Genomic DNA, 22,174 nt, shown 5'->3' on the forward strand with positions numbered 1-22,174 from the left:
CCTGGGAAGTGGTACCCAGCAATGGTACCCAGTGGCTGGGAAATGAAATATTGCTCCTACTGTTGTGCAGATCTGTCACAAGAACTTCCCAGGGCACTTGCAAAGAAATGTCACAGTGATAATTCTGGCCAGCCTGCTCACAGCGCAGGAGATGGTAATGTCCAGAGCTGCAGCTGCATTGTTAAAAATTACACAAGTAGCGGATTTGCTTTGTGTATTCAGGGAGCCAGTAATAATGAGTTTGTTACCTTATAATAAATGACTACAAAATGCAGAGTTCTCTCAGCAAAAAGACAGGAAGGCTCAAGTTTCTTGCCAGCAGTGTCAGGTGTGTCAGAGAGTGAACATGTGTATAAAGCGCATCGCTAGAGATGCTGGCTGCAGTTGGAGATTCAGTCTTTGGAGAGGTTATGTTCCCTCTTCATTACATGATAAAGAGGAGGAAAAAAAGCAGCTGCTCAGTAAAATAAGAAGTGAGAGACCAGTGGGCCAAAGTGAGTTAAAAATCTGTGACAAGCCAGTTCTCACAAGTTGCACAGAGCAGCTAAATCCATGCAGACACCTCTGTTGAGAGGCCCCTTGCTCAGGCCTCCTCAGAAGAATATGTGTGGTTGCTGGACCTCCAGTAGCTTTCAATGTATTTAAGAAATGATGAGCTGCCGTATGCTGTCTGTAAATTCTCAGTAGCAAGTTGCAGATTTCAGAAAGTATAACAGAAAATAGCCTGGTGGCAAAGAACAGAAAAGGCAAAAGATCCAAACGTCCCAGCCACTAGTGTTTCCCATCCTGCAGCTGGGTTTGTTGTGTGACTGAGCTGAACACAGACTGCAGCCACAATTGGAGCAGGGACCTTCCTGCTGCAGTCTCAGCAGGGATTTTGGCTGCAGCGATGTAAGCTGTCCTGTACTGTTGCAAATTGGAAAGCAGTCTTTGCTGACCTGAGCAACTGTTTCAGACTTCCTGCAGGTACTTCAGAAATGCTGTGCTGTAAAGTAAATGATCAGTGTATCATTTGTGCCTCCAATCCAGAGCTTATTCAAAGCAAGCCCTTGGAATTCTTGCAGTTAAGCAGTAAAGTTTGCTTCTGAAGCTATACCTGCCTTTCCCCATGCCCAGCCTTCTTTCTTCATTAGCATTCAAAGCCTAGGAATAGTTATTCCCTGTTTAAATGTATCTTTGGTGAACAGCTGAAAGGTAGCTGTGTTCTTTTCCGTGATTCCAAGATATGAAAAACAGAGAAAATGCTTCATACCAATTAGCTCACTGCGGTAGCAGTTGGGCTGTGGGTGTGCAACAGTCCTATTTTTCAGGGAAGGGCTTTGGTTAGGAAGTCGGCTGGTGGTTTATTTCATCTCAGGATCGAAGTAATTTTTCCCCCTTCCCACAGCCAGATATTGAGTTTATACTGTTTTAAGGTCAAAGACATGAAGATGTCTTGACGTGAGCAAGAATGATAGTTGTTTCTGGCATGCCAGTGGGTTGTATGGCCAGCCAGGCTCTGCTCTGCTGTGTTCTCCTTTGCCTGCAAACAGCTCATGTGATCTGTGTGGCAATGAAAACTGAATGCTGTGTTCCAAAAATATTATTATTTCCTTTCAGAGCAGACCCAGTTGTCCGGACACAGGTAAAGAAACCCTTTGTAGTCGAAAGGTAGTAAAAAAAATTAATTGTGTGTCTATCAAAATGTTAACAAGAGTACCCCTGTCATGCAGTGCCTTACCTGAGCCCCACAGCCCCTGCCTGCCCACCCCAGCACCCCCTCCCACCAGCACCCTGCATGTACTGGTGCTGCAAGGGAGGACCACTAAGAGGAGGGAGGCTCTGGAGACCCCTTGGGCCCTGTGCTGTCCATGGGCTACCAGGTGGCTGCCCTACTTATTCATCAGTTTTCTCGTCCTGGAGAAGGAAGGAGAAAGACCTTTAGATATACAGTCAGGAGGGTTGGTTTGTTTGTTTGTTTCCCCAGGTGATTATGAAGAACTCATTAGGAAGGTGTGGAGTCTCCTTGAAAGACCTTAAGAGGTAACAGTACAGATTAACAGACTGTAATATGGTTGGGTGAAAATCAACTGAATCCCATCTGTTAGCTGAAGTACTTGAGAGAGCATTGATGATGTAGATCTTTGTTCACACCAGAGAAAGAGGAACCTTTTGATGACCATATCCATGACGTGCATTATTTTCCCTCTTCTTGTCGCACAGCGTATTTGGCTCATTCTGTCCTGAATAAATAAAGCAAATATCCCACAGCTGCATGCAAAATCTCATGGCAGTGCTGTAGGTGAGAAGTATGCAGCTGTGCCCTCCCTTGTGTTTTACTGCAGCAAGGAAAGGTGACAGTTGCTAGATGGCTTTATACGAGCATTTCTGTTGCAAAATCATCTGCTATCCGTCAGATAGATAATGCTACACAGATGAGGATTTGTCAGGTCTGAAAGCAAGTGTGGAAGTTAAGCAATACAAATTGTTCCACACCAGGTTGTAGCTCAAAGGATACATTTGTGCTGTGTCATAGGAAAACAGTGGCAGTTATCCCTCTCTTAGAACTGCACCAGATAGTGCAAGAAAGCTGAATTAAGCAATTCTTCTGTGTATAGACAGGTCATCACTAATTACCCATGATGGTGAAGATAAGGGAATTCTGCTTGGCTTGTGAAATAAGCTATGTGACTTCAGTCTGGTTTGGTTTTTCTAAAGTTTCATGTACAATGGCTTTAGGGCAAGAGAGAATATTTCACATTGTATAAATCAGTATAGATAAAATTGAGCATTAAATTGATAAAAGTACTTCCTTGGACAAAGTCTAAGAGAAATGTCCAGCGTGCCTTTTGTTTTTCCTCTTGAATTCCTTTAGTGTGTTCTCAGTCTTTATTTGGTCAAAGTATTTTGATTTTATTTTCTTGGTGTTTGAGATAGTATATATTACAAATCCAGGGATAATTAAGCAAAGAAGAGCTGACTGTATTGTGGGATTCTCAGCAGGAAACTAAAACTAAGCAAGGAAGCTGAAAAAGGATGGGGCATGAAGTTCTGCTGCAATGAAACACTGCTTTGTAAGTTTGAAGATGCACACAATAAGTGCTCTCAGAGCAAGCTGGTAACAGTAGTTTGACTTGCTAGGAGAAAAAAGGCCCTGTGGGAAGGACTCATCTGACATACATAACTTTATACATATGATGTAGCCATCCATATCTGAGCTAGTCATATAACTTCCCTGCATAGTCACCAGAGATACAGGCTTTTTCAGGACATTAACAGCTTGTCTTGCTTTAAGTATATGTCTTTAGTGGAGATGAAACGTGCTCAAGTATGAGTTCCCTCTGTGAACAGGAGGGGAGTGCTGGGTGATAGTTCAAGTATCTATGAGTGGTGAAATGGAACCTAATCTGTGGGACAATTTCTGGTGTTTATTTCTTCCTTCTTGAGACATCCCAGTAGTTTCTGGCCAGACACCTGCTTATAATCTGGGGACTTCAGAGAGTTGCAGTCTTTGCAGAATAACTCTGATTACTGAATAATGTGTGCCAGCCTCTGGGGTGAGGGCCATCTCTTTGTTTTGTGTTCATGCAGCCCCAGGCACAGCGGGGTTGTGCCCCAGGATGGACCTCCTGTGCGCTACCACAACACAGATAATCAATAATAGCAGACTTAATTAGAACTTTGATCAGTCTCTCTCTTCCTTCTAATTCACTGTGTTTTAAATCCCTGTGATGTCTAAATGAGGTTTGATAACAATTCTCTCTCTCATTTCCTCCCGTCCCTCAGGAACACATTTACAAGCTGATGAAGAGTGACAGCTATGCGCGCTTCCTCCGTTCGAATGCTTACCAGGACTTATTGCTGGCAAAGAAGAAGGTATCTGTTGGAAAGGACCTGCTTGCATCTCTTAGCACCTCTTGATTCTCACCTGCTGCTTGCTGCTAGTGTGAAAATGAAATATTATTTCCTTTTCTTTTTTTTCCTTTAAGAAAGGAATGAGCACTTTTATTTTCTGCACTGGGGAGACAGGGTATGGCATCCATATGCACAGCCTCAACATGTGTTTTGGGGAAAACATGGTGACCCAAGGTAAAAATAATATGGAAAAGTGTCTTGCACAGCTGTCTCCCAGACACAGTGCAGGCAATTAAAATTGCATTGCCTCATGACACTGCAGAACCCATCAGTCTGTTCATTACTGATGCAAATTTCACCCATTCTGATGTTCACCTCCCTAGCCTCACCATGTGATCTTCCCTTTGGATGCCTTACCTGTAGACCTCCCTGCGGTGATTCCCAGGCTTCTTTTCTCCCTTTCCCTTGCTTTTGGCTCCCCAGAGATGTTTCCTTTTCTTTGAAGACAAGAAACAATTGCAGCCCATGTGGTAGTCAAGAATTCCAGCCACATTTCTCACAGGAGAACTGGCTTTGAGCTCTTCTTAGCCTTTTTGGTGTCTGCATGTGCTCTGCCAGCACCACATTTCTGCCAGGAGCCCCCAGTTCAGGGTAGAAAAGGAGCGGATATGTAGAATTACGGCAGCTCCTGTCCAAGTGTCACTTCTTTCTGAGGGGGCTGGGAGGTAAACTACTGATCTTTGCATTTCTGGCTGTGTTCAAATGCTTCCTACACCTCCTGACTTATTTCCATAAGTCTGCCTGTCCGTCTGTGTGCATGTGCATGCAGGTACACGTGTACGTGTCCCACTTACATTTGGCTTCCAGGACCGTACATAAACTGACTCCTGGCTCCTGCAGCCTGAGTGTGTGGCTTCCCATCACCATCTTCCCTGCTGTTTTTCTGCTGCATTCTCTGTGTGCTGCCAAATTACATTTCATGGGCACAATACAATGAAATCCCAGTGGTATTTTTGTCCTGATTGTCACTGTGTGCCCTAAAAGCATGCATATGGTGACAAAAGGAGACAAACCCCTCTCTCTGCTGTGTCTGGGACTACTGGCAGGTGGATTAGGGGAAGGTAATGGAGGGCAGCAGTCAGCCTTATGTTTCAAAATGTCTGGTTTGAGACAGCATGAACCAGTGCTGCTTACATTTGAAAAGGTTAGACCTGACTTAGAGTTCAGAGGCTGTGGGAAAAGAAGGAGGTGCAAGGCAAAGTCTTCTGATGGTGTAAAGCATAAAAACCTTTTCAATTTTTCTAAATACCTTTGCCATCTTTCTACCCTATCAGTTTATGGTGCCTCCCCGCAAGTCTCCGCTGAATACATGAAGGTTTCTGTGCTTCAGAGCAGGAGAATTTTCTCCTCCCAGCTGAATCCATTCAAACCAGAGGTGGTCTTTTTGGTGGTGGGTTTGTTTTGTTGGTTGGTTGTTTTTTTTTCCAGTCTTTGTTTGCTGTCAGATCAAGCCCTGGATGTGTCAGCAGGACATCCTCATCCCCCTGCAAACTGCCAACAGAGCAGGTTTTGGTGTCATCTTAACACAGCCGTGAAAGTAAGAATTAAGTTTCTTTTAGAAAGAGCTGTGGGTGCATTAGTAAACATAGCGAGGTACAAAAAAGGTGATGGGTTGTTCATCAGCTTCACACGATGTGGGACAGGAGTTGATGTTACTCCAGAATTTGTAAAGCTCTTCACAGTCATGTTACATTGTGTTGGGCAAGTGAATGTTTCTGAAGCAGGGCAGGTGGAGAGATGCTGACAGAAAGAACATGAAGTTTCTTAATGCCAAGCTACACGGTAAGATCTTTAGTATTTTTGGTGCAGCTTTGAGACGCATCCCTCTAAAATTCCTCTACGTAGCTGGAAAGCAGAGAGAAGGAAAAGAGAAACCCCAGTGGTATATCAGAGGCTGTGTGGATGGAGGATTTGGTTTAGAACCTGCATGCAAAGTCCTGGATTCGCTGATGTCAGTAGAAACTCACTGCAGTTGTTTTAAGTCTTTATGAGTACATCTCTCTGGGGCATGAGTGTGCCTTGCCCCAAAGATGTCCTCGTGTTATGATATGCACTGATATGACATAGCCTTACCTTTAGTACTGAAAACAAGTTCTGTCAGAAGCATAGCATGATGGACTTGGGCTAAAAGAGTTGCTTGCACAGTTCAAATTAATGTCTCTGTGGACTGAGATTCACATACGAATATTTTGTGGGTAAGTTTATGTCATTTGGGATCTTTTGCCCCCCAGCACTGGGTTGTGGCAAGCTGAGAGGGCAGGAAAAAGGGACAGGTTGTCTGTGTGGCTAAAGCACGGGACTCAGAGCCACAAAATCCACGGACTTCGCCTGGTTCCCTGCTTCCTTTCTTATGTGGGGAAAGAAAGGTTCAGCTTTGCCTGCCTCATATCCTCTTCTCGTGTCAAATGGCAATAATGTGACGTGCTCAGTGGGGAGGTAGCAGGGCTTGATTTGTGCCTCAAAACATGCTTGATATTTTTGAAATTTGTAAGATACTCTAAGCTTGAAGAGTTACTTTTTTCCCACACCATGCAATAACCACAGATGTGGGAGCTTCCCCTCCTTGCTCTGGGAGTGCAGTAATGGAGGGAAGGGGGGGAGGGAGGAGAAGTTATGGGCCAGGGCTGAGATACAATGACAGAATTCTGGGGGAGACCAGCAATGGCAAAAGGAACGTATTGTTCACACCACTGACTGATGCAAGACAGTGGACACAGGCTGTGTACAAACCAGGAATATATACTTTGTAAATCCCTTTAGTTTTGTTTTTTTTTTTTTCTCCATTCTTCCCAGTGTCATTATTACAAATAACCACTGTATTATTGGCCTTGATCCTTAGGATTCATGGTGCTCAGCAGGGAACATGAGGTTGGCCTCCAGCAAGGGTGTGATTGGAAGCAGTGAGCTGCAGAGGGGGAGAGCTGGGTGTAGCTCCCTGCCTTGCACAGAAGTCCTCCTCCCCCGCCAGGCTGGAGGAGGGACAAGGGCAAAGCCCTGTCCTCAGGAGGAATAGCTGTACACTCAGCCCAATTTGAGCTTGATGTCTCCATGTCCAGCCTTCCGCCTGCAGCAGGTAGAAATCACGGGGCTGCTGAAAGCAGCCGGCTCAGCAGTGAAGGGCTGGATGATGCTGAGGTCCCCGACCGACTCATCGTGCTTTATTTGTGTATCTATGCAACACGTCCCACTTGTGCTGTGCAGGGTCAAGCATCGACCTGCTCCTATTTCTGCTGATATGCATGTTACTGCAGGCTACTTTACAGCAGGTAATCACCACCACACCATCCCTCAGCCCTCCTGCACAGGGGGCAAAATGGTGTCTGGGTGTCCTTAGATGGCAGCAAGCCTCATGTCAGAATAAGTGCCATGACAAGCCTCCTTGCTTGAGGCAAGGAGGCGTTAAGACTGGATGACTTGGCTGCAGAGCCAGAGTTTATTCCCTGGGGAAAGAGCAGTGTTGATTAGTTAGTGCAACATGGAAGGGGGTGGGGGTGCACAGGAGCTTTGTTAATGGTGAAGTAGCAGCCAGACACATGCTTTGCTAGTTATTTTTGAGGAGAAGGGAGAGAAAGGAACAGAAAAGATCTTGAGGCATTTTCCATTACTTCCTGTAATGGGGAAACGATGACATTGGCAGGCACCTGGCTGCTGGCTGAAGTGGCAGCTGAGCTGTCACAGCTCTGATGGCCATGGCAGGCTGGCATGGGGTGGCTTCCCACCATCCAGCCCTGCCCGCAGGCAGGGGAGCATCCTGGAGAGGCGGCCGCAGCTGTGGTGCAGAGGGGCTGCGAAGCCACCGGTGTGAGCCCCGTCGCGGTAGGGGAAGAGCAGGTTGGTATTTGCTTGGTTTAGAGCATTGTTTTCCTCTCCAGCTGGTTCAGAGGAGGGCGAGTTCTCTGTGGTCCTGCACAAATAGACACAAAACAGATGCAAAATGCTGCTCCAGCCATTTGGTAGCATTGTACATGCTCTTTGCTTTCTTGCTTTGGACAGGTGTACATGACTGCCTGAGAAGCCCGGGACCTGATCCTGGCCTTTCCATGAGCCAGGGTCAGGGAAGTGATTATCCTTTCTTTTCATCTGATGTCATTCCTTCTGGAATACATGGTTTTCACCAAATTAAAGTTCAAAAAAACCCTACCCCAGACCCCGAAGTCTCATACCAAAGAAAGGATTCAATAGCCAAGAAAATGAATCCTGGGATGGAGGGAGATGGGGAGGGATGGAGAGATTTTTGCAGACCTGTAGTTCAGAAGACCAAGTTATGGGATGTATTTCCCTACCCCTTTCCAGATCCCTGGCAAAAAGTGTCGGCAAGGCAATGGCTAGGAGCCTCATGCCATGAGGGACAGGCTTCATTTTCAGTACGCACCTCTTGAAGCATTGCTTTTATCCAGCCCCCCTGTTCCAGCTGCTCTACATTGTCCAGGAAGGTTCCCACTGTAGATTCTGTCCCCATCTCTAGTCCCATCAGGGAACACATGATCAGTTTGATTCAGTGGCAGGACTTGGCTTGAATATTGTAAAGATGCTGAGCATTTTTCTCTAATTACTTCTAATAATCAGTGTCAGCTGGTTTTCATAAGTTTTTTCTACTTGCACTGTTCTGTGCCAGCAGAATCTACACAAAGGAACTTAAAATTGGGATGACTGGGTAAATGATTAATCATGAAAAAAGGAAAATTTGGAGGAGACAGTTATTAATTAGGGAATGGCTGCTAAGTGGTGAGGTCTATTTTTCTGCACCTACCTGGCCTGAGAGGTTTTCATCTGCAGCGACAGTGGTTGTTTCATATTTTATCCAAATGCACATATCCTTTGCCATTACCTGGTAGAGTCTGTTGGTGTGTTTACTGGCAAAGATTCACTTAGGAGGACTGCTTGATGTGTTCCTTTGCCTTCGCCCTTTGCACTTGCAGTGTGTGTTTGTGCAGACTCTGCAGTGGTGCTGCAGCGGGCACGGCTCTGCGGTCCACAGCTTGTCAGACACTCCCTGCACAAGATCCCAGATCTGTTCACAGGGCTGAGAAAGGTCTGACTTGGTCTTTTTTTTTTTTCTTTTCTTTTCTTTTTTTTTTTTAACCTTGTTATTTTTAAATTTCCTTCCTCTGCTGTGCGAGGCAGCCGCCGTGCTGTGCAAAAGGGATGCGGGCAGGCAGCTGCCTGCGCAGCAGGTTGCCAAGGCACAGGGTCTGCAGGCAGGTCTGCAGGCAAGCAGGCAGGAAGAGCCACATAGCCCGCACCCACGCCCACTGCTGCTAAAACTGCTCAGGCCAGCTCATCACTCTGCAGCCAGCCTGCATCAGCTGCTTTTTATTTTACTAGAAAATGTCATACTTTGACTCAGAGCTGGATGCTACGAGGATGAGCTTTCCACACATCCAGCTGGTCCCAGCTTGCCATCCCCATGCCCAATGTGCAGGGTTGCTGCAGCCTGTGCTTGTAAGATGCTTCTGTGGGACACCATCCGTGCTCTCCGTGCCCACTTCCTCATGCTTCCTCATGTGTGTCTTCAGCCGTTGTAGGGAAACGGCCTTGTGTGTGGTCCTTTATGCTGCGTGAGCTCTCAGAACCCCAACAAGGTGCTCATCATCTTTGGAGATCACCGTCCTGTCTTCCTGCTGGGTGGGAAGCTGCATTACCTTTTACTTGGTAGCAGAACCAGAGACAATACATTTTGATGGCAAGTACAGGGGCACAGCATGACCTGTTTTCAGCAGCTCACTCTCCTTTGCCCCCAGTGCAAACCAAAGCTCCACTTCAAATGCAGTTGGGCCAGACACTGGTTTTCCAGTCCACAGCAATGCGATGCTGCAGACTCCAAGTGCCTTGATCCCCTAGGGAGCCTTGCAGAACACTCTGTCTTTTGTCTAGGTATTTCTTCTTTTGGGTGAAATTGTGCCTTTAATTTGGCTGCCAGTAGGTCTTGCCACCCCTGCAGGAGACCCACGTGGAGGCCCAGGGCATGGCCATGCACTGCTGTCCTCGATGCTGCTCATCATGACACATTCAGCCAAGGCAGCAGGACCTCAGCCCCTCTTTGCCACCTCTGCTGTCTCAAGGTGCAGGGACCACCTCTGATGTAGAAGAGTTGAGGCTGGCCTTTCTCTTTGTTCTCTCTCATGCAGGGAGAGGTAACTAACCCTTGGGTTTGTGCATTTTAAATAGTCCTTTGGGGAGTGTTGTGCTGCGTACATCACTGACTCCTTGCCAGCTAGGAAGGCTGTGTTGTCATTTGGTACATGCTCTGAGGCCTTGGCTCCATCCTCAATGTTGTCTAAAACAACGTGCGTTGAGCTTTCACTTTTGACACCACTTTTGGGACTTCAGAGCTGATGGTGTGACTTGCTCAAATGGTTATAAGACAGAAGGTTGCTTGACTCTTTCTTCTGGACAAAGAATATTGCTTGTCTTGAAAAGGCCTTGTGATCTGGTCTCGTCTCTGACAATGCAGCAGGGAGAATCAGTCCCATGTCCACCTGGGATGCTTCAGACCAACCTTGTGGACATCAGAGAGTTGTGGCAGATGTGATGAACATGCAGAAGAATCAAAAGGATTTACCTAGATTCACCTACACAAGTTCTCATCCAATTTATCTGACATGCTTTTGGCTTCCTTACATCTTCTCTATCTGGTTTTCTCATTGGTGATTAGCCCTGTGGGTTGTTACTGCAGCTGAATCTGTGGCAGATGACATGACTGGTAGGTGCCTCTGATGAGCACCTCCAGTGCAATGCTTACCTCCAGCACACTATCATGCACCATCATGACCGTGGCTTTCCCTTATATGTATATCCCCTTCGGCCCAGTTCTACTTCTGTCTTATCACCTCTGTTTTGCTGGCTTACCGCATGAAAATAAGTTTCTCTCCTGGAAATCAGCAGTGCTCACAGCTTTCTGACTGCAATGAGGTTTCTTTCATATTATTGAGTTTCTTCTCTTCTCCATAACAATTTTTTCTCTTAGATATTCCAGAAAATACGCCAATAAATTACTTAGTTCTTCGTTGTTAGCAACAATTAGATCTCCCTTGTGCCAAATGAAAGAAGCGCTTCAGCGAGCAACCTTCTCAGGGATACGTTAATAAAGCCACGATACACACGCTTGTCTTCTTGCATATGAATAGTCCTGTACTCCAGATGCAAAAATATCCGTGCCCCAAATCTACCTGTATCTTTCTGTGGCCTTGCACAGACATACATGTGCTGTCTTGTGTTTCGATGTAGTCAAACTTACTAGAAATGTGCTTCTGGATAAATTGAGGCGTGTAGGTTCCCTGGCAATGAGTTCAGTGGTGGTTTTCTTCCAACACTCTATTCACTCACACATTGCTTTTTGATATTGTAAAAGTTACTGTGATTTTTTTTTCATTTCTCTAAGCAAGTAGGTGGGAGTCCCGATCAGCTGTTTGGCAGAATCAGCGGTCCCAGCTCAAACAGCAACAGAAGGAAAATTCAGTGAACAAGAAATCAATAGCAATAGCTGTGAGACACAGGAATGCATAGACCTGTTTGAACCATTCCAAAAACGCACAGAAGAAAAGGTGGTATGCTCCAAGAGTAAAAGTAGTGATGTCTCTCATTCTTTAAGAGATTTTGATTTCTTATGTTTGCCATTGCAAACATTGATTTCTGCTTTTTACATTTTTTACAACTTTTCCCCCTTGCTGCTTCCTTATATTTTGCTGCTGTTTTGAAAAACTGCATTTAAGCTGAAGGGTTTTTTTCTGTATTTTCTTCTCCCCACTTTTTTCCCTGTTAAGCCAGAGAATGAGCAAGGTCGTAGAACTTCTCTAGAAAAGTTCACTCGCAGCGTGGTAAGTTCCTTTTCTTTTCCCTACTCCCTTTCCTCAGAACTTCATTTTCAGTTGCGGGAAATATGGATGCTTAACTTTTTATTTCATCCTTTATTTTTGCAGCTAGCATCTGTACAGCTTATGTTTTAATCCTGTAACTCATCTGAATAGTGGCTATAAGGAAGGGGGTGGGGGTGGGCAGCAGAATTCCATAATGCTCATTCTAGCTTATCATCACTGCAGAAGCAAAATGATTTCTGTCTAGAATTAAACGCAAGGTTGTCTTCTTGCTGTATTCCCACTACAGTATTTGTTGCAACTTTTCCTTGTACAATGAAGTAGAAGAGCATGGTTCTCATAACGCTGTTGCAACAGTATCCATATGGTTATATAGTGCATGGTTAATCATATGGTATGTATGTACACATACATATCCACCCACAGCACTGCAGCCGTTTCCTCTATTGCCCCCATCTGTCAGTGCTCATGTAAATAGTGATGGGCTTTGACTCATTCATGATACCAATATAGGAAAAGAAGCACAGTAACAGCAAGAAACACAACACTGTTAAACCTTTTAGATAAGGGCACAGTGGGATCTCAAGGGCAGCAGACAGATGTCTTCTCCTTTCTTGTCCTTCGCCAGTCTCCAACCTCCAGCCAGTCCTTCCAGGAGGGGAAACTGGTCCGGCTATGAAGGGACTGGCCAGAGCTGCTTCTCTCCAGCCCCCAGGGCAAGACCCCAGAGTTTGGGCAGGACCCACTCATGCCACTTGCTTTCAGGGATCTGCATGTGCAGCAGATTTCCTAGAGAAAGGGAAGAGTTAGGAGAGGGGGCAGGACTGGGGGCAGGACAGAGGCAGATGCTGCAAGTGGGGTGGAGGAGCAGGGATACTGGGCAGCAAGGGGCAGGACAGGGCTAGAGCTGAAGATACAGCAACTGTGTCAGTGGGGAATTACTCTTGTGTGGCTCAGTATCAAGTACACTTTGACTTCGTATGTCATAGGGTTTTGGCATACTGCTGTGGTCTTAATGTTTTGCCCATCATTAGTTGTAAGGTGATACTGGGACAGCATAGTCATCAAATAAATGATTCCCATAGAAGCTCCTGTACAGAGCAATTATTTCATAGAAAGTTCATAGACCTTGTTACGGCTTTATAACAGCTTTATAAGGAAAGCATTGGAGTATGTGTATATACAGTACATATGCCTGCATTTGTGTATGTATGTATATTTATACATACACTATATACGTACACATGGCATATAAATATAAAATATTTGTACATAGAGATAGAAAAGGAAAAACTGCGCAGGTAAGTGTGAGCTGTTGTAGAGCAAATAAGGCTAAAGGGGTTCTTTCCGATGCTGCCATGCTACTGCACAAGCAAACCCAAATGTAACACGCAGAGCTTTGTAGTATATCCACTGGCAGACTTCCTGGGGAATGTATTTATATAGCTAATGCATATGCAGACATTTAAAATATGTTGATACAAAATATATCACTATGCCCATCTGCATATTTACTACTTTCTAAGAGTCTGCCAGAAAGAGGAATAGGCAAGATTTTTTTTAAACAAACTATGCAGAAATATTTACACCAAGTGGTAAATTCTGCTCCCAGATTTGCCAGACACATATAAGAGTAACTCTCGCTTTACTAAACTGGCTGGGTTTATAGTGACATAGCCAAAGATGGATTTTTCTTATATTTGATTTGAAGGGTAAGTTGACAAGCTCAGTTTGGGATGGTAGATTTATAATGCAAGTATCTGTAAAGAAATTAGTTGTGGATTGGTTGGCACTTCAGTTCATTTTTGCCTTACTGGCTAGCATACTGTAAACATTGTCTTTCATTTTTCCTAATACAGATAGAAAATGTCATCCTCTGGTGGCATGGTGGCTACCAGAACTAGAAAGGGTCTGAATTTTTTATGCTTTGCATTATGGCAGTTTGTCACTACCATCAGATGAGAAAATAGTCACTATGTTGACATGTCGTGATGTCCTCGGAGGACAGCATTACCAAAGCAGTAACTTTGGGCTGTACTCAGGGGACTAAATTAAGGCAAAGTTAATTCTGCATGCTCTAGTTCTCCAAAATTCACTGCAGTTCCCTGACTGTGTAGGAGTGGAGCAATACAGCGGCCTTCGTTCCCAGAGCTCCACTATACTTTAGTGGTTGCTCATTACAGGATCACATATTCAGGCTGACCCTGCACAGGCATACTGAAGTTAAGCATATGCTTAAGGTTTAGCTGGAACAGAGCCTGGACGCTCAGCTCTCTTCAAGAGGCGGCCCTAAGCCCATTTTTCAAACAGAAAACTGCGACGTTAGATTTCCAGTGATGATTGTAAGGCGAATGTCCAAAACAACTGGGGCTAGAAGTTCGTTTGCTGTAAAGAGCCATCACTGAGGTGCAGCTGTGGCTTCCAGACCAGCCGTACCATCAACCACCCCTGGACATGGGCCACCTCCAGACGATGCTGCTGTTTGGCACTGGGAGGGTGCAGCATACCCCTGAAGAAATGTTCAGATTTGGCTGTGGCATGTGACCCAGTGCTTTGGGAAATGACTGAGAAGAGGGTTGTGCCCACCACTGGTCAGGTCCTTCTGTCACGAAGGGCATAGTTTGCAGTGCCTCCCTCTCCCCTTGGAGCAAGGGGACGTCTGTCTGACCCGATGCCCTTCATGCCAGACATCCTCAACCTCCTCAGCTTTCTTGCTGAAGTCTGCAGCTGCGGTGTCAGTCCGTGTTTCGTGGCAGCCCACACCACGGCCTGGGCAGCAGCTGTGTGGTCCCAGGACCAAACGTCAGGGTCATGGATCATCTGGTGAACACCAAAGGGCCACATCCACATGAAAGAGGAGATCACTCCAGGGCATGTATCCCCCAGCACTCCTTGGGCAGGGGGCAGCAGATTTCTTTCCTCCCCTGTTCAGGTTTTGAAGAGTCCTCAAAAATATGTGGGCAGCACAGCGGTAGGATAGACATCATGGCCCTGTGCCGGGCTCCCATGCCCTGAAATCAGAGTCTATAAAGCTAGACTGGCTCTTCCATCCTCTCCACAGTGGCCCTGGGGAAGGGTTGATCTCAGGGAGTTGCAGAGCTGACAGTCTATTGCATCGGAGCACTTACTAATCCACCTAATTTAAAAAATGATGGCACTGAGCATGGTGGCAGGTTTATCTTATTACAGTTTTCCTTTTGAATACAGCAAGGATTGACATTATGAAAGCAGAGTTAGACTGTCTTCTCTCCCAAGTGAAGACAAATGGCATCATAAAAATCAGACATCATGTATCATATATGTTATAAATAATACTTGGTATTGAGGTAATAACTTAATTTTAAAGACACACATACACATGAATCCATATATCTACATCCCTCTCTTCTGTCATATTTGATCACCTTACTAATTAAAAGGAGCCTTCTATACTATTTTTAGCCATGCAGTCTCAGCCTAGCTGTTTAAACCACTGTAGTTTCCCATCTGCTTTAGGAATGATTTAATAATCAGATAGACAGAAGCTTAGTTCTCATAAGCTAAGATGATCCTTTAGGGCCAAGAGGAGAAGAGAAATGTATTTTAATTAGTACATTTAGGGAATCCATTGCTGCTTTTGTCTTGCAAAGGAAGCCACCAAGTCTCTGCCTAACTTGTGCTGGTGGCCATTTACATTTAATAAAGGTGAAACAGGAGGGGATTCCTTTGTTGCATCTTGCATCATCTTGAGTATTATCTCTAAAAGCAGCCATGGTTACTCCAGCAGTAACAGGGGTTAAGCCTATGGGTACCAGTTTTGGCATGTAACTTAGATAAGCCTGGGCTACGACACTCAGACTTGAATTCAAACTTTCCTAAAATTGCTATATTCCAAGAAAGGAATTTCCACTGTAAGAAAACTGATGTTAAAGTTTCTGACTCAATATTGAGGTGGTGACCCAATGCTGAGAAGATCTCTGCATTTTATTCCCAGCTGACATCTTTTCAAAAACAAAAGACGCACACACACATACAGCTTTTGCAAGGATCAGAATTCTCGGTCTTTGTGCTTTAAAGTACAGGAGAATGGCCAGACCAGTTGATGTATTGTTTGTTCAGAATTTTTACAACTTCTGTCTGAACCAACTGATGTGGCACATCGTTAGTTGTTACGTTCCTGGACTGAAAAAGTTCTTTACCCAAAGAAGGTAGAGAAGCTCTTGTGCATCTGTTCCACTGCTTGAGGACAGAGAGCAGAGCTGCACAACCTGGGAGAAGCAGGAGGTGTTCGCTGGCCAGAGCCCCTTGTGAAACAGCCCAAGCCATGGGAGCACCTCGCAGCTCCAGGCAAAACCAGCAGCCTCGGCCAGAGAGTGCTGCACGGGACTGGGGGGGCAAAGATGCAAATGCCAGACTTTGGCTGGATATCGGTGTCTGTGGGAAATCCCTTTCCGTGTGTTTTCCCTGTCTCCTTCCCCAAGCAGTCATGGCCCAGCGCGGTGCGTGCAGAGGTGTGATGTGCACAGCGCTGCCGCAGCCGCTTACCTGCACGCTTGCACGCGGTCAGCCACAGGCTGCACTTCATCTTTCATCATTAAAGTCTGTAAAGAGTATAATACTTGATGGGAAAAGGAGCCCTTCTGTTAAGTCCTAGAGGAAATGTGAGTATGTAGTGAGACTTAAAGGACTTGGGAGATTTATATTAATGTCAGCATTGCAGAAGACCCCAGATGTAGAGAAGAGATGTGGTGTGAAATGTATCGAGGGATCAGGTATGAAGAAGCAGGGAGCTTTTCCAGGTGATAAATTCAGCTCTGTGCAGAAAGTGAATAAGGTGAAGGAAGGAGTGGTCTGTCTTCAAGCTGCACGCAAAGTAGACTGTAGATTAAGAATAAAAGTTTTCTAATGAGCTTTCTTTAAAGAATCCTGGACATTATGGATGGAATACGTTGTATGGGACAGCAAGTCAATGAAGGCCAAAGACTGTCTCAGTTCCCAGGCATAGGTGAATAACTGAATTGACAGCCTGGCCTGGCTTCATTAACCATATGAGGCAGAGCAGCAGTGGCCAGAACGCAGAAGCTGGTAAGCAGGAGCTGCTGTCGTCCTTGTGTTAGCAGCAGCAGAGCGGTTTTGTATTCTCATCCAGAAGCACTGGGGACAAAGTCCCACATTACATCCTTAACAAGTGTGGAGCCATCTTGGTTTTTCATGCAGAGGTGACTTTTACAGGGACAAGAATATGACTGGAGATCTTGCATTTAATACAGTTGTCAAGCTCAGTGGCTAGGATGCTTTTTGTCTGAAGCCTAAAATGCAGTGGTGCAAACTGGCATTTTCATGGTAGCACTTCCCCTGCTTTAGTTTTCTGGTATGTTTTGGCTATTTTATACTATACTAACCTTGGCTCAGGACTGTAAGTGCATCCTAGTTCAGTACTGAGTGAAACCTGAAGTCCCACATTTAGTTTTAGTTCCACGTGCATTTATTCATTTTCGTTACACAGCTATGAAACCCCTAGTGTCTACTCTGCCTGCCTGGCGGGCCCCTCATAGATGCTGTCAGCAATCTTCTCTTCCTGCTCCATGTTGTTACCCTTTTTCTTCCCTGCTTCCACTTTCCCATCTTCCTGATCCTCAGTTTCATCCCTTGGCCACTGCTACTACTTAATGCTGGTTTTTATTCCTATTGGCTCATCTGCTGTTGGATCAGAGTCCAAGTCGCACTCTAACTGTCCTTGTCCTGTTCTTAATTCATGAGTATGGTGTCACACGCATGAAATGTGTTGATGGGATCTTATCTTTCTGAGGTGAACTGTGTGATATTTTGCACAGTTGTGCATGACCGTGATGTATTACAAATACTAACCATGAACACAGTGAAGAAGGCGTAAGGCTGGAGGAAGAATTGCTGCCTGTTACCATCAGGGCTCTCTTTTTAACTGATTCCTTGATAATCTGATAGAACTGTCATATACTTAACAGCTTTCCCACTTTTTCACTTTGCCAGCTCTACCAGCATGCATAAACAGATAACCATTTGAGGGCCTGGAAAGCATTCACAACCTGCAATATAAGGACAAAGGTTTAAGCCATTATGGGTAGACAATAGTGGTGGAAAAACTGGAATGTATAAAAAGGTGATACACTAAGATTCTGGAGAAGTGGGTATCAGAAAAACATCTAGAAGGGAGGGATATAGGAATGCCAAAGTTTCTTAGATTTGGCACCAAGAAAAGACACCTGGGAAAAGGGTTATTTTTGTTTTTGGAAGATATTTTGCTTTAAAAAAAAGTGCTTGCTCCACTACTCCAGTGATTACTAAATACTGGCTTTTACTGGGAAAAGGTAATTGCATTACAAAGGTGATGGAAGCCATCAGAATGTACGTGAAGCATGAGAGGATCCAGTCAGTATTTGCATCCTGGCGTCCGCTGGCTCTCTTACGTGCAATAGTCAGTACCCAGGGCTGTGGAGGACTGAGTGCATGGCCGGCACAGTGCATGTATTGACTGGTTGCTGCATGCTTGAATACATCACATCTATTCCTAGTATTGACATAGTACCATACCTGGAAAATGTATGTGCTGTGTAAGCTCACGCTGCACACCTGTCCGTTTGGTAAGCAGTAGGTTGCATGTGTTCCATGTGTTCTGTGTAGTCAGTTCTGTACACGGTGGCTCCTTTAAAAGATAAGTATTCATCATTTCTGGTGGGTAAGTTATTCTTCCTAAAACCACTGCTGTGTAGTGCTGCTGGTGCAGAATGGCAGCTGCCTTTTGCCCACGAGATCTCTGCCTTTCAGTGGTGGGTGAGTGATCCCTGTGTGTGTGGTTTGTGAAGTGCTTCAGGATCCTTCTCAATGAAAGGCACTCTATGGGGCTCAGGACATGCTTACTGTTCATTTACTGACTCTTATTCTTGCCACACACAGACTTTGGAAGAAAAAATTTGGTACCTTCCTACTACAGACAGGTCAAGCTGCTAGCTGCAAATACCGAACCAGGACCTTAGCACGGTCTTGGGAGGGGTGAGCAGGCTTAGGCAATGCTATGATTTCAGTCAAACTTATACTGATACTCCAGAGGGGCTTGATATTTCAGTGATGTTTTTGTTTTGCTCTGACTGTGCAAGAGATTTACGTATCTGGTTCCTGGTCCCGCTGACGGCAGTTGTACAAACTTGAGTCCATTGCATGCAAAAGAAAGAACAGGATTGCACCCTGCCCAAGAGCTAGACCAGCAGTACACAGTAATGGCATTTTTTGAAGTGGCTTGAAAAAAGCACTCTACTGCACCATTGCATACTGGCTGCAGTGATCCATGTGAGCCTTCACTTCCACATTTTTTTAGCTGGAGGGAGGGCCAGGCCCTGGATTCATGGCCCAAGGCTGCCCACCTGGCAGAGCTGTGCTCAAGTGCCCTCCTTCAGCGTAGTAAGTTTAAGCAGTCCATAGGCTGCTTCAACTAATGACAAAATGGGCTCAAACACATTGTCAGAGACAAGGAGCCCAGACCACTCCATAGCAGAAGAGGATCTTCCTCCCAGTGCTGGTGGGATGGCAGACGAGAGCTCCAACCATTATGAAGCTGTTCTAGGAGTGGGTGAGTACAGGACTTGTGTCAGCTCCTGGTTTATGCTGTGCATAGTGGTGTGCTGATGTTTCTCAAAACAAAGCATAATGCGTCACTTAGGAAGCCTAGGAAATCTTCACAAAATAAAATGGGCACAGGCTCTGCCGATTTAATTAGTCTACAGCTCTGAACAGTTCCCATAGCAGTGTAAGCTGGAAGAGAAGTAAAGCAATAGCATATGTAGGAACCTAACCCAAGGCCGCTCAGCCTCACTGTGATTAGCAGTAGTGGTGAGAAGCTCTGGTAACTTCTCAGTCAAGCCTTACAAGAGTAGTGGGGCCCACTCTGCAGGCATTTGGGGTAACTGGTGAGGCTGCACTGGGGAGAACGGGTGGGCATCCTGCACGCCAGGGGCAGCTGCCCCCCTGCTTACCTTCTACAGCCACTTGGCAGCTCCTGTTTTCAGTCTGTATCAGCTTGTGATTGGTGGTATTGTCCACCACATTTTGTGTGCTAATTTATGTTATATATATTCATAGTCTATGTGTCTGTGTTTATTTTGTGTTGAACTAAGTTATTTTCCTTTATTGTTGATGTTTTTAACTCTGTTTCATATTTAACCTTGTTAATTTATGTTACTTTATCTTATGTTTGCAATGTATCTTTTCATGAAGAAAAAAACTCTAATAAAAAGAATGTTTTTAAAATGACACAAAAATAAAACTTCCCCAAGATCTGCAGTGTAATATAACATTGAAACCCAAACAGCGCTGGCGGACCTGGAGCCCTGACAAGCTCTTTCTTCAGAAGGATGTTGTCTGCCCACTGCCCAAGTTCTTGTAGTACATGAGCTAAAATGTAGGGAGTCTGAGCAGTGCCTGTTGCCATGTGAAAACCTCAGATTCAAGCTGATGGAAGAAGGGTTTGCTCCTCTCCAGCAGAGACGCAGGCGCACCTCAGTCCTCTGCTGTGAGTCTTACAGAGGGACGGGGCAACGTGGCTTCTCTTCCAGACAGGTGATGCTTCTGGCTGGGAAAGGAGGCTGGGAAAAGGGCAGAGGTGGAAGGCAAGAGGTGAAGTCAGCTATAGCAGACAAAGTCCTGAGCTGGTGGGTGGAGAGCGTGGAGGTGAACAGTCAGGATGAAAGTGCTTTGGTTTGTGTTGACATGGCAAACCAGGGAGCCTGTGCTACCACACCAGGAGCTCCCCGCATGCTTCCTCTCCTCCGTCACTGCAGCCACAAAGCTCCTTGTGGGATAAACCCCACCTGTGTGTTGAGGTAAGTTGTTGCAAATGCATGGAAGTGCTGGCTTGTGCATGCTGGTGGTGGTGAATGTCTGCATGCTAAAATGCACTGTGTTCTGTGCTGGGCAAAGCACATTAATATTGTGTGAAACCTCTGGTACTGGACAAAACTAAACTTTCTATTTAAAGTCATTAAAAGAAGATAGTGCACAGCCCAGGCCTTCTCTCTCAAGTGCTGGTTTTGGGTGAAAGGAAAGAGCAAGATGGAAACACCAGTGGCTCATGCAGGAGTCTTGAAAGGAGTGCCGTCTCCTGGACATACTTTTTTTTTCCCTCTTCCTTGGCTTCTTGCCTACATTAAATTGCTGAATTCTGCTTCATTAAACTAATTGCTAATTGCATTTTACACTTTAGTTTAGTAGCTGCTCTGCAAAGCCTCAGCCATCAAAGATGTTAAACGTCTCCCATGACCTACAGGTTGATCTTGACTTCACCGGGCCTCAGTGAGGGCGCTGCTGGTCTGCAAGTGCCAGGGTCTGATCCTCTGCCTCATGTGTAGCGAAGCAGTAGGATGGGCCACATGCGTGGAAGTCAGATTCTGGGGGGCAGATCCATAAGGTTTGTTAAGAATCTCATGACTTTTTCCTTAGGTTACTCCAAAATCAGATTTTACACTGCCTCTGAAGACTGAGGGTCCTGTCATGCCAGTGTTCAAGGGTAAAAAATAAATCATTCAGCTGCATAGAGAGAACTGGATGTTACCTTTACTGAGAAACAGCCGAAGCTGCACATGATCCTTGCCTGAAAGCTGTGTTACAGCTCAGCTGCTCGCAGGGAATGAGAGAAAAGAAAACCTTCCTGCATCCAACAAGACACGCAACATATGCCCTACAACATATGTCCTACTGCTTGTGCTGTGCCGTTTGAGCGACAACAGTTTGGGTTTTTAATTGTCGTAACCCTAATTAGTAGTGACAAATATTTTGCAACTGAAGGACTGGGGATTTCTTTATAAGCTTTAGACCCCATGTAAAAAGTTTACTACTTACATCCACTCTAATCTTGCCTGAAGTTATTCAGCATATGCATACGACAGTGTGAAAGAAGCACTGTAGTGTGCTCAGCTTGAAATCATATGCTTTTCAGATCCCCTCCTGGCACATCTTAGATGAAATTTCTCCTGGAAATAAGGCAGGAGTTGTTCACATTTTCTTTCAGTAGGGAAAGGAGAGAGAGAAATGTGGGGGCAGCCAGTGTTTTTATGCCGAACAAAGACATGTGGAAGGAAAAAATAATTTATTTTGTTTGAGCCTTTTTGAAGAAACTGGGTGTTCTTTATACCAAACTTTCACATGGTAGTAATCCAAAACTTCCTCACTCCATCAGAGATCTTCCTGGGGGAATGCTGGCCAAGTGTTGAATGAAATCCAGCGTGACCTCTAGGGCCTGAACTTTTTTGACATGTATTGCGTCCAACTATGAGCTGATTTAGCTACCTCCAGCTTCTCAGAGCAGCCTTTCACCTGGCTTACTCAGGTGCTCATGCCATAGAAGCCTCAGCGAAGGGTCGCAGGATCGCAAAAAATACAGGGGTGCATCTCACTTCTGCTGTCTCGAGTAGACCCAAGTCACCCTCGCCTGGTCGCCTGGACGCCTCTTTTCTGGACAC

At 45.4% G+C, this 22,174-nt stretch overlaps 1 protein-coding gene across 3 annotated transcripts in view; it reads left to right on the top strand.

The window, feature by feature from the left end:
* Positions 1-22,174, top strand: part of RGS6 (regulator of G protein signaling 6) — a 287,036-nt gene that overhangs the window by 257,178 nt on the left and 7,684 nt on the right. For 2 of the 3 annotated variants that reach the window (XM_065064488.1, XM_021287283.2), the window contains 2 exons: positions 3,766-3,855; positions 11,658-11,711. In XM_065064488.1, coding sequence (XP_064920560.1) covers positions 3,766-3,855; positions 11,658-11,711 — 144 coding nt within the window. The remainder of the gene's footprint in view (positions 1-3,765; positions 3,856-11,657; positions 11,712-22,174) is intronic. The other variant, XM_065064489.1, reaches the window with a different exon arrangement.

Source organism: Columba livia, chromosome 5 (assembly GCF_036013475.1).
Source record: "Columba livia isolate bColLiv1 breed racing homer chromosome 5, bColLiv1.pat.W.v2, whole genome shotgun sequence".
NCBI classification, from domain to species: domain Eukaryota; kingdom Metazoa; phylum Chordata; class Aves; order Columbiformes; family Columbidae; genus Columba; species Columba livia.